Source organism: Procambarus clarkii, chromosome 58, assembly GCF_040958095.1.
Source record: "Procambarus clarkii isolate CNS0578487 chromosome 58, FALCON_Pclarkii_2.0, whole genome shotgun sequence".
In the NCBI taxonomy this organism is placed as follows: Eukaryota; Metazoa; Arthropoda; class Malacostraca; order Decapoda; family Cambaridae; genus Procambarus; species Procambarus clarkii.
Genome location: NC_091207.1, coordinates 21,831,085 through 21,844,657, shown reverse-complemented (window position 1 = coordinate 21,844,657; position 13,573 = coordinate 21,831,085). Strand labels below are relative to the sequence as shown.

General features: G+C 48.7%; 1 protein-coding gene across 2 annotated transcripts in view; it reads right to left on the bottom strand.

The window, feature by feature from the left end:
• LOC123767894 (hook microtubule tethering protein) overlaps positions 1–13,573 on the bottom strand; it is a 269,532-nt gene that overhangs the window by 153,185 nt on the left and 102,774 nt on the right. For both annotated transcript variants that reach the window (XM_045757969.2, XM_045757968.2), the window contains exon 4: positions 464–566. In XM_045757969.2, the coding sequence (XP_045613925.1) occupies positions 464–566 (103 nt within the window). The remainder of the gene's footprint in view (positions 1–463; positions 567–13,573) is intronic.

Sequence of the window (13,573 nt, the reverse complement as noted above, 5' to 3'; positions counted from 1 at the left end):
CTGTCTCTCTCTCTGGCTGTCTCTCTCTGGCTGTCTCTCTCTCTGGCTGTCTCTCTCTCTGGCTGTCTCTCTCCCTGGCAGCGCCTCCCTCTCCCTCCGCCATACTGCTGGGGCCTTACCTATAGGGGGTTCCGGAAACCCTCTACAGGTCAGATGGAACTTGGATCACTGTTGTGGGTTGTGAGTGGGATTGGGTAGTTATAGATAGGAGCTGCCTCGTATGGGCCAATAGGCCTTCTGCCAGTTACCTTTGTTCTTATGTTGTTATCTATCCTGGGGAAGGTCTGTCGTTGGCCTCAGTGGGACAACGTTAGGCTAAGGAGCACGTCTTGACGTCACGTGACAAATACAACACTTCAAAACACCTTACAAATGGCCATCAAAACTTCAAAAAAATAAGGTGAAGAGAGAAGGAGACCAAAGAGAAGGAGGGAAAGAAAACGGTATAAGAGGGAGGACTGACCTATCTTGTTGAGGTCGGGCAGAGGGAAGTGCTTGATGTTCTGGTTGAGTTGCTCCTGGTAGTAGTCCACGATGCCCTGCAACACCTTCCTCAAGTTCGACACCTGCAACACACACAACAATGCACCATTATCACACAACTACAACACCACCACATTATTAACACATCATAAAGTACACAATAACATGCTTGACTTGGGACAATAAACGCCCCAAGTGTTGACAACAATGCCCCCAATATGAGAGGAGTTGGGCATCAAAGGCACTTAGTGCAGACGCTAAGCCCGTAAATCATCTCAAGATAACAACACCAAATTTAATGCGGTTTGTTTTGTTTTGATTTGAAACACATTTTGTTTGACGTACGACCTTCCTGGTCAATGGGTCGACCCCCTAGTTACCACAACACCTTGAGAGTCACACCATCAGCAGGGACACCATCAACAGCATCAGTAGCACCAACATCAGCATCAACAACAGCAGCATCAACAACAGCAGCATCAACAACAGCAGCATCAACAACAGCAGCAGCAACAACAGCAGCAACAACAGTAGCAGCAACAACAACAATAGCCTCAGCAGCAAGAGCGGGACGTCAGCATGAGCCAGGAGGTGCGTATAGGATGCTGTGATTGAGACAGATGGAGCAACACGGATGCTGAGGACAGGCAATTGTTGGAGGAGTGAGGCAATGATTGTACCACTTCACTCATCACACACCCACCCACTTCCCTACTCTCTCTCATATACGCACCTCCCCACTATCTCTCATACACGCACCTCCCCACTATCTCCCATACACGCACCTCCCCACTATCTCCCATACACGCACCTCCCCACTATCTCCCATACACGCACCTCCCCACCATCATGACGATAGTGGGAGGTTAAAAGCCCTGTACCTCAGGGTACAGTCCTTGCACCACTGCTTTTCCTTATTCTCATATCAGATATAAACAAAAATACAAGTCACAGCTTCATATCTTTTGCAGATGATACAAAAATCACCATGAAAATTATCTCTGCTGAAGACCCTGACAACCTACAAGCATATATTATTAAAGTTTTCCATTGGGGAGCAGAAAATAACATGATTTTAACATTGATAAATTCTAGGTACTCAAATACGGCAAAAATTAGGACCTTAAACATAATACAGGGTACAAAACACAATCAAATGTGCCCATAGTAGGAAAACAGCATGTAAAGGATTTGGGAATAATGATGTCTGACGACCTAAGGTTTAAGGAGCATAACCAAGCAAGTATTGCGTCAGCCAGAAAAATGATCGGATGGATTACGAGAAATTTCAAATTCAGGGATCCCATCACAATGGTTGTACTCTTCAAATCACTTGTACTGTCCCGTCTTGGGTGATGATCAGTACTCACTTCCCCCTTCAGAGCAGGAGAGATTGCTGAAATAGAGGGAATACAGAGAACATATACGGCACGCATAGACGCGATAAAGCACCTAAATTATTGGGATCGTCTCAAAGCTCTCCAAATGTACTCACTAGAAAGGACACGAGAGAGATCAAATAATATACACATGGAAGATACTGGAGGGCCAAGTACCAAATCTACACAGTAAAATAACAACGTACTGGAGTGAACGATATGGAAGAAAATGCAGAATAGAACCAGTGAAGAGCAGAGGTGCCATAGGCACAATCAGAGAACACTGTATAAACATCAGAGGTCCGCGGTTGTTCAACACCCTCCCAGCGAGTACAAGAAATATTGCCGGAACAACCGTGGACATCTTTAAGAGAAAACTAGATAATTTTCTTTAAGGAGTGCCGGACCAACCGGGCTGTGGTGGGTATGTGGGCCTGCGGGCCGCTGCAAGCAACAGCCTGGTGGACCAAGCTCTCACAAGTCGAGCCTGGCCTCGGGCCGGGCTTGGGGAGTAGAAAAACTCTTAGAACTCCATCAACCAGGTATCGGCCTAACTGGCTGAGGGGTTAGCCAGTTAGGCCTCTTACGTGTAGTGGAAGCGTGCTGAACAGTTCAAGTACGTTTATTGAGACTATAAAATACATCTCAAAATGATAGAAATCATCTAAAAAAAGAAATAGTGTAAGCTATTTCCACCGTCATGTTGAACAGTCTCGGGCCTCTGATGTTGATAGTTCTCTCTTAGAGTACCTGTTGCACCTCTGCTCTTCAACGGGGGTATTCTGCACATCCTGCCATGTCTCCTGGTCTCATGGTGTTATCTCTGTGTGCAGGTTTTAAACCAGTTCCTCTAATATTTTCCAAGTGTAACCTGGTTGGTACCTGGTTGATGGGGTTCTGGGAGTTCTTCTACTCCAAGCCCGGCCCGGAGCCAGGCTTGACTTGTGAGAGTTTGGTCCACGAGGCTGTTGCTTGGAGCGGTAAATTATTAGATATATTATTTACAAAAAATATAGGCTTCAATTACAGTGTTTGCATTGTGGAGTGGTGACAATAAGTGTGTGGAGGATACGAAGTGGAGGGAGTGTTGCTGAGAGTGTAAATGTTGACCCTGAGAGCCCCAGCACTCTGACCTTTCCCGGAAGACGCTGGAGAGCGCCGGCTGCTCCGTGTCAAAGGTCACACACAACCCGCCAAGAACAACTACACTGCAATTCTCACCCGCAAACCACCAATTAGCATCAACCAGAAAGAAGAACTACCTACCTACCCACCATTTGGCGGTTCCGGGAGTCACTTTTCTCGCGGCCCGGCTCCTGACCAGGCCTATTGGCGAGGTGCCAAGGTAGGCACCACAGATCGGTTGATCAGGTATTCTGCTCATATGACGCATCGACAAGAACGACAACAGTCAAACAGCAACAGATGAGCATGAACAACAGCAGCAACAATTACAGGCGAGGCAGCCCCCCCCCCCCTAACAATAGGAACAGGACAAGCAGCCAGAACAGCAGTAACGGTACGAGAACAGTGACTATCACCAACAGTAACAGAAGCTGTATACCTACTCTCAAGAGAGACAACAGGAGGAGCGCCACAGTAACAACAGTGGCGACAGTCACACAAGACTGAAGGGAGCCGGTCGGCCGAGCGGACAGCACACTGCACTTGTGATCCTGTGGTCCTGGGTTCGACCCCTGGCGCCGGCGAGAAACAATGGGCAGAGTTTCTTTCACCCTATGCCCCTGTTACCTAGCAGTAAAATAGGTACCTGGGTGTAAGTCAGCTGTCACGGGCTGCTTCCTGGGGGGTGGAGGCCTGGTCGAGGACCGGGCCGCGGGGACACTAAAAAAAAAGCCCCGAAATCATCTGAAGATAACTGAAGATAAGACTGAGGTCAGAAGGAACAACACACACGTGTAATATTACACCAATATAAATACAAAAAGAACTTGCAGCACGAACACACGAACGAACGAATGAGAGAGAGAGGAGCGGGGATGACGATGGAGGAGTAAGGGGAGTGGCCGGGGTGGGTGTCCTTCGTTGACCTGCCTCCCACATCCCTCCATGACCCGTGTGTTCATCCCTACCCCGTTATCCTAACCCCATTACTACCCCCCCCCCCCCTAGGTCCTCACTACCACCCTCACTGTCTCCCACCACTCTTCCGCACAGCAAAGCCTGCTTTCCTACCCCTCACTGTATTTCCCACTTCTAAACTTGCCTTCACCTATGCCTCTCCTTCAGGTGAGTGTCACCGTGTTATGAGCCACACTACAAGGTCGGCCACAGCTGCCGTACCTACAATAAAAACATTCCACCCATCAAAGGTAGCCATCGTGGGTAGCACCCACTGCCCTCACCAACCGGGGGCCGGTCGGCCGAGCGGACAGCACGCGGGACTTGTGATCCTGTGGTCCTGGGTTTGATCCCAGACGCCGGCGAGAAACAATGGGCAGAGTTTCTTTCACCCTTTGCCCCTGTTACCTAGCAGTAAAATAGGTACCTGGGTGTTAGTCAGCTGTCACTGGCTGCTTCCTGGGGGTGGAGGCCTGGTCGAGGACCGGGCCGCGGGGACACTAAAAAGCCCCGAAATCATCTCAAGATAACCTCAAGATACCCCCCCCCCCATTCCCGAGCACCCAAGCCATGAGGGTGATACTTGGGCTCCAAGCTGGACATCTCGAGCAGTGCTCAAAGACAAACTACTTCGTTCCTCATTACACCAGCTGTAGTTACACACACCCATTAGCTCGCTCTTTATATGATAAATGAGTGCAAATTTGTATATTAAACTTACTAACATACATGTTATCTACCTACCACCGATATTTCAATTTATCTATACCCCACCATCCAGGTATCGTACATACCCACCACTAACGTAGTGACAATCCTGTCTCAAGAGTATTATTGACGGCTCAGTCCAATCGTCAACAGAACGCACTGCAGAAGCCCATGTTTTATAGACATAATACTAATACCTGCTTGACGGGGTTCTACTCCCCAAGCCCGGCCCGAGGCCAGGTTTGACTTGCTCGTCAAATGTGCAGAAACGGGCTCTTGTGCCCCAAAAGCCATGCCAAAATGTGGAACAGGACCTGTACAACCCAAATAAACCTAGACCTGTCCTAGACCTAAGTAAACAAGCCCAGGTCTAATACCCTTCAAGTTCAAGTATGTTTATTGAGATAAGAAAGGCCCAGCCTCGTGTGTACGTGTGTGTGTACGTGCTACACCCGTACCTGGAGTGTGTGTACGTGCTACACCCGTACCTGGAGTGTGTGTACGTGCTACACCCGTACCTAGAGTGTGTGTGTACGTGCTACACCCGTACCTAGTGTATGTGTACGTGCTACACCCGTACCTAGAGTGTATGTGTACGTGCTACACCCGTACCTGGAGTGTGTGTACGTGCTACACCCGTACCTGGAGTGTGTGTACGTGCTACACCCGTACCTGGAGTGTGTGTACGTGCTACACCCGTACCTAGAGTGTGTGTGTACGTGCTACACCCGTACCTAGAGTGTATGTGTACGTGCTACACCCGTACCTAGAGTGTATGTGTACGTGCTACACCCGTACCTGGAGTGTGTGTACGTGCTACACCCGTACCTGGATTGTGTGTACGTGCTACACCCGTACCTGGATTGTGTGTACGTGCTACACCCGTACCTAGAGTATGTGTACGTGCTACACCCGTACCCGGAGTGTGTGTACGTACTACACCCGTACCTGGAGTGTGTGTACGTGCTACACCCGTACCTGGAGTGTGTGTACGTGCTACACCCGTACCTGGAGTGTGTGTACGTGCTACACCCGTACCTGGAGTGTGTACGTGCTACACCCGTACCTGGAGTGTGTGTACGTGCTACACCCGTACCTGGAGTGTGTGTACGTGCTACACCCGTACCTGGAGTGTGTACGTGCTACACCCGTACCTGGATTGTGTGTACGTGCTACACCCGTACCTGGAGTGTGTGTACGTGCTACACCTGTACCTGGAGTGTGTGTACGTGCTACACCCGTACCTGGAGTGTGTACGTGCTACACCCGTACCCGGAGTGTGTGTACGTACTACACCCGTACCTAGAGTGTATGTGTACGTGCTACACCCGTACCTGGATTGTGTGTACGTGCTACACCCGTACCTGGAGTGTGTACGTGCTACACCCGTACCTGGAGTGTGTACGTGCTACACCCGTACCTGGAGTGTGTGTACGTGCTACACCCGTACCTGGATTGTGTGTACGTGCTACACCCGTACCTGGATTGTGTGTACGTGCTACACCCGTACCTGGATTGTGTGTACGTGCTACACCCGTACCTAGAGTGTATGTGTACGTGCTACACCCGTACCTGGAGTGTGTGTACGTGCTACACCCGTACCTGGATTGTGTGTACGTGCTACACCCGTACCTGGATTGTGTGTACGTGCTACACCCGTACCTGGATTGTGTGTACGTGCTACACCCGTACCTGGATTGTGTGTACGTGCTACACCCGTACCTGGAGTGTGTGTACGTGCTACACCCGTACCTGGATTGTGTGTACGTGCTACACCCGTACCTGGATTGTGTGTACGTGCTACACCCGTACCCGAAGTGTGTGTACGTACTACACCCGTACCTAGAGTGTATGTGTACGTGCTACACCCGTACCTGGATTGTGTGTACGTGCTACACCCGTACCTGGAGTGTGTACGTGCTACCCGTACCTGGATTGTGTGTACGTGCTACACCCGTACCCGGAGTGTGTACGTGCTACACCCGTACCTGGAGTGTGTACGTGCTACACCCGTACCTGGAGTGTGTGTACGTGCTACACCCGTACCTGGAGTGTGTACGTGCTACACCCGTACCTGGAGTGTGTGTACGTGCTACACCCGTACCTGGATTGTGTGTACGTGCTACACCCGTACCTGGAGTGTGTACGTGCTACACCCGTACCTGGATTGTGTGTACGTGCTACACCCGTACCTGGATTGTGTACGTGCTACACCCGTACCTGGAGTGTGTACGTGCTACACCCGTACCTGGAGTGTGTACGTGCTACACCCGTACCTGGATTGTGTGTACGTGCTACACCCGTACCTGGATTGTGTGTACGTGCTACACCCGTACCTGGATTGTGTGTACGTGCTACACCCGTACCCGGAGTGTGTGTACGTGCTACACCCGTACCTGGATTGTGTGTACGTGCTACACCCGTACCTGGAGTGTGTGTACGTGCTACACCCGTACCTGGATTGTGTGTACGTGCTACACCCGTACCTGGATTGTGTGTACGTGCTACACCCGTACCTGGATTGTGTGTACGTGCTACACCCGTACCTGGAGTGTACGTGCTACACCCGTACCTGGAGTGTGTACGTGCTACACCCGTACCTGGAGTGTGTACGTGCTACACCCGTACCTGGTGTGTACGTGCTACACCCGTACCTGGAGTGTGTACGTGCTACACCCGTACCTGGAGTGTGTACGTGCTACACCCGTACCCGGAGTGTGTGTACGTGCTACACCCGTACCCGGAGTGTGTGTACGTGCTACACCCGTACCCGGAGTGTGTGTACGTGCTACACCCGTACCCGGAGTGTGTGTACGTGCTACACCCGTACCCGGAGTGTGTGTACGTGCTACACCCGTACCTAGAGTGTGTGTGTACGTGCTACACCCGTACCTGGAGTGTATGTGTACGTGCTACACCCGTACCTGGAGTGTATGTCCGTGCTACACCCGTACCTGGAGTGTATGTCCGTGCTACACCCGTACCTGGAGTGTATGTCCGTGCTACACCCGTACCTGGAGTGTATGTCCGTGCTACACCCGTACCTGGAGTGTATGTCCGTGCTACACCCGTACCTGGAGTGTATGTCCGTGCTACACCCGTACCTGGAGTGTGTGTACGTGCTACACCCGTACCTGGAGTGTATGTCCGTGCTACACCCGTACCTGGAGTGTATGTCCGTGCTACACCCGTACCTGGAGTGTATGTCCGTGCTACACCCGTACCTGGAGTGTATGTCCGTGCTACACCCGTACCTGGAGTGTATGTCCGTGCTACACCCGTACCTGGAGTGTGTGTACGTGCTACACCCGTACCTGGAGTGTATGTCCGTGCTACACCCGTACCTGGAGTGTATGTCCGTGCTACACCCGTACCTGGAGTGTATGTCCGTGCTACACCCGTACCTGGAGTGTATGTCCGTGCTACACCCGTACCTGGAGTGTATGTCCGTGCTACACCCGTACCTGGAGTGTATGTCCGTGCTACACCCGTACCTGGAGTGTATGTCCGTGCTACACCCGTACCTGGAGTGTGTACGTGCTACACCCGTACCTGGATTGTGTGTACTTTCTACACCCGTACCTAGAGTGTATGTGTACGTGCTACACCCGTACCTGGAGTGCGAGCATGCCAGTGGAGAAGCTGCTGAAGCAAACAATGGTTCCTGGAACTGGAGGCCAGAACACAAGCTGATGGATCAGCCACACCTACAACACACATCCTTCCACGTCTCTCTCTCTCCACTAAACATACACGCACGGAGCTCACTTCTTTTCCAAGAACTTTTCCAGTGTCAGAGTATTTAACAGATGGAATGCATTAGGCAGTGATGTGGCGGAGGCTGACTCCATACACAGCTTCAAATGTATATATTATATAGCCTAATAGGCTCAGGAATCTGTACAACAGTTGAGAGGCGGGACGTAAGAGCCGAAGCTCAACTCCCGCAAGCACAACTAGGCGTGAACTAATTCCTCACCCCCCTCCCCCTCGACCCGTTCACCGCAAGGTATATGTATATGTGTATATATGTATGTATATGTATATGTGTATATATGTATGTATATGTGTCTGTGTGTGTATGTATATGTATGGGTGTAAAGAATATATGGAAGCTGATCAGAATTACATTTCACCTTTGTGAATGTACATTAATGACACTATGTAAAAGACACATCTAACACTTTATGTAGGGCACACGTAAATCTGTATATCTATGTATTTACGTATGTAGGTTAGCTTAGCATTTTAAAAGCACCGAATCACCTTCTGTGGTTGAGTGTTCAATAAACCCCTGAACTATATGTTTAACACTTCTCTAACCCTGTCCATGGAGGACAGAAGAAAATGTATATATGCTGGTTAGCATTGTAAATGTCTGGCCACGTCTGTGGTAGAAAATAAACCGCAAGGTAATAAGGGAAGGAGGTAGGGAAGAAAATAGAAGAGGGAAAAATAAAAGGGAGAGGAAGGAATGCCAATATGGGGGAGAGAGAGAGGAATATAGGAAAGAGTAGAAAGGGAAAGTATGGTCAGAGAGGGGCAGAAGGGTTGGTAGGAACGAGGGTAACACTAACAAACCGGTTTACCTGGAGTTCACCGGGACTGGACTCTGAGAACTGGTGTCTACCCCAGCCTGCTTATCTTGAGGTTATCTTGAGATGATTTCGGAGCTTTTTAAGTGTCCCCGCGGCCCGGTCCTCGACCAGGCCTCCACCCCCAGGAAGCAGCCCGTGACAGCTGACTAACACCCAGGTACCTATTTTACTGCTAGGTAACAGGGGCATAGGGTGAAAGAAACTCTGCCCATTGTTTCTCGCCGGCGCCTGGGATCGAACCCAGGACCACAGGATCACAAGTCCAGCGTGCTGTCCGCTAGGCCAACCGGCTCCCTGTTTATAGTGTAGCCCCATCTGTCCAGCAGCTGGAACCTTCAAGTGCTTACTACTCCATATACAAACACCTCACTTACACCACTAATAACACTGACCAGGGAATACAAAGCACTTTTTTGTTTAATGTCTGGCGACAATATCAAGCAGATAGCAATAATGTTGCCTTGGGAGCGTTGTAATCGTGGAGCAAGGACTGGGGCCAAGGCCCCAGTCCCCAGATTCACGAAGCAGTTACGCAAGCACTTACGAACCTGTACATCTTTTCTCAATCTTTGGCGGCTTTGTTTACAATTATGAAAGAGTTAATGAGCTTTGAAGCACCAGGAGGCTGCTTACAACAATAACAAAAGTTGATTGGGAAGTTTTCATGCTTGTAAACTGTTTAATAAATGTAACCAAAGCCGTCAAAGATTGAGGAAAGATGTACACGTTCGTAAATAACTTGCGTCACTGCTTCGTGACTCTGGGGTCGTGGTTGTGGCAGACCACCATCATCAGTCTCCCACAATCACGGCTCATCATCACATCCTGACCAAGTCATCCAACATGCGTCACCTGCCGACCAGTGGTGTATATAGCCTGGCTCGGCCCAGCGACCATCACAAATATTACAGGAACAACCGTGGACATCTTCAAGAGGAAACTAGATTTATTCCTCCAAGGAGTGCCGGACCAACCAAGCTGTAGTGGGTATGTGGGCCTGTGGGCCGCTCCAAGCAACAGCCTGGTGGACCAAACTCTCACAAGTCAAGTCTGGCCTCGGGCCGGGCTTGGGGAGTAGAAGAACTCCCAGAACCCCATCAACCAGGTATAATCAACCATGTCAACCAGGCCCGCCACCTCTTATCGCCCAAACCCCACGTCTTAATCGCTGACCAACACACTCTTAAGAGGCTTCTACTGACTACATAATGTACTGTAGCGGTCAGCTGGGCCTCGCTCACCGTAACCCACTTCACTGAACCACACCAGTGTGACCTCAACCACACTAGTGTGACCTCAACCACACTGTCAAGCCATACACACAATATAAAGTCACACACACAATATAAAGTCATACACACAATATAAAGCCATACACACAATATAAAGCCATACACACAATATAAAGCCATACACACAATATAAAGCCACACACACAATATAAAGCCACACACACAATATAAAGCCATACACACAATATAAAGCCACACACACAATATAAAGCCACACACACAATATAAAGCCACACACACAATATAAAGCCATACACACAATATAAAGCCACACACACAATATAAAGCCACACACACAATATAAAGCCACACACACAATATAAAGCCACACACACAATATAAAGCCACACACACAATATAAAGCCACACACACAATATAAAGCCACACACACAATATAAAGCCATACACAATATAAAGCCACACACACAATATAAAGCCACACACACAATATAAAGCCATACACACAATATAAAGCCATACACACAATATAAAGCCACACACAATATAAAGCCATACACACAATATAAAGCCATACACACAATATAAAGCCACACACACAATATAAAGCCATACACACAATATAAAGCCATACACACAATATAAAGCCATACACACAATATAAAGCCATACACACAATATAAAGTCACACACACAATATAAAGTCACACACACAATATAAAGCCACACACACAATATAAAGCCACACACACAATATAAAGTCACACACACAATATAAAGCCACACACACAATATAAAGTCACACACACAATATAAAGCCACACACACAATATAAAGCCATACACACAATATAAAGCCATACACACAATATAAAGCCACACACACAATATAAAGCCACACACACAATATAAAGTCACACACACAATATAAAGCCATACACACAATATAAAGCCACACACACAATATAAAGCCACACACACAATATAAAGCCATACACACAATATAAAGCCACACACACAATATAAAGCCATACACACAATATAAAGCCATACACACAATATAAAGCCACACACACAATATAAAGCCACACACACAATATAAAGCCACACACACAATATAAAGCCATACACACAATATAAAGCCATACACACAATATAAAGCCATACACACAATATAAAGCCACACACACAATATAAAGCCATACACACAATATAAAGTCACACACATAATGTTGGAGCCGGTCGGCCGCGGGGACAGCACGCGGGACTTGTGATCCTGTGGTCCTGGGTTCGATCCCAGGCGCCGGCGAGAAACAATGGGCAGAGTTTCTTTCACCCTATGCCCCTGTTACCTAGCAGTAAATAGGTACCTGGGTGTTAGTCAGCTGTCACGGGCTGCTTCCTGGGGGTGGAGGCCTGGTCGAGGACCGGGCCGCGGGGACACTAAAGCCCCGAAATCATCTCAAGATAATCTCAAGATAATGTAAAGTCATACACACAATGTAAAACAATACATAAAACGTAAAACCAGAAACTAAATATTTACACTCCTGAATGTTTATCTTGAGGTTATCTTAAGTCGATTTCGGGGCCGATTTAAGTCGATTTCGGGGCCGTGTCCCCGCGGCCCGGTCCTTCACCAGGCCTCCACCCCAAGGAAGCAGCCTGTGACAGCTGACTAACTCCCAGGTACCTATTTTACTGCTAGGTAACAGGGGCATAGGGTGAAAGAGACTCTGCCCATTGTTCCTCGCCGGCGCCGGGGATCGAACCCGGGACCACAGGATCACAAGTCCAGTGTGCTGTCCGCTCGGCCGACCGGTTCATATAATGTTTGCTGCAGAAAGCGGAGAGATGAACAAACACCACGTTGTGAACTATCCTGAAGATCCCCTTGGTGAACAAAGGAAGGAACAGCTGAACAGCTTGAACAGTAGGATGGCCCCCCTGACAGCTGAGTGGCCAGCGCTCGGCATTCGTAGTCCTGAGGTTCCGGGTGCGATCCCAGGTGGAGGGGGAAACAATGAACAGTTTCTTTCACCCTGATGCACCTGTTCGCCTAGCAGTAAATAGGCACCTGTGAGTTAGTCAGCTGCTGCGGGCTACTTCCTAGGGGTGTGTAACAAAAAGGAGGCCTGGTCGAGGACCGGGCCGTGGGGACGCTAAGCCCTGGAAATCCTCTCAAGATAACCTCAAAAGGATAACAACATGTTCTCCTGTCTCTCGTTATCTGTATCACCTCAGGACAGGCCACGTCAGGTTAGGGTAGCAATTGCTACCCTTAACTGACAAGTCTAGAAAGGCTTATGTTCCTAATGAGCAAGTTAAAAAAAAAAAAAGCTTTATTCGAGGGATTCAGACTTGAAAAGGCTGGTCTTGGACAATTTTAAGATGTATTCGGCTGTCAATACCTTAGCATAGGAGCAAGGGAAGGAGCAAGGTATATTACAATTATAATAGGTTGCGAGAGATACGGTAAGTTATTATTTATGTTATGATAAGGTGGAGGCCTAACACTGGAAGCCTTGAGATTAATGACCACTGCTGGGACACCTTTGTCACCTCTACTGTGTTCACCTAGTTGTATTCACCTAGTTGTATTCACCTAGTTGTATTCACCTAGTTGTATTCACCTAGTTGTATTCACCTAGTTGTATTCACCTAGTTGTATTCACCTAGTTGTATTCACCTAGTTGTATTCACCTAGCTGTATTCACCTAGCTGTATTCACCTAGCTGTATTCACCTAGCTGTATTCACCTAGCTGTATTCACCTAGCTGTATTCACCTAGCTGTATTCACCTAGCTGTATTCACCTAATTGTATTCACCTAATTGTGCTTGCGGGGGTTGAGCTCTGCTCTTTCGGCCCGCCTCTCGACTGTCAATCAACTGTTTCTACTACTATACTACTACTATTCCCCCCCCCCCCACACCACACACACACACTTTTTGTTACACACACCCCAGGAAGCAGCCCGCGACAGCTGACTAACTCCCAGGTACCTATTTACTGCTAGGTAACAGGGGCATAGGGTGAAAGAAACTCTGCCCATCGTTTCTCGCCGGCGCCCG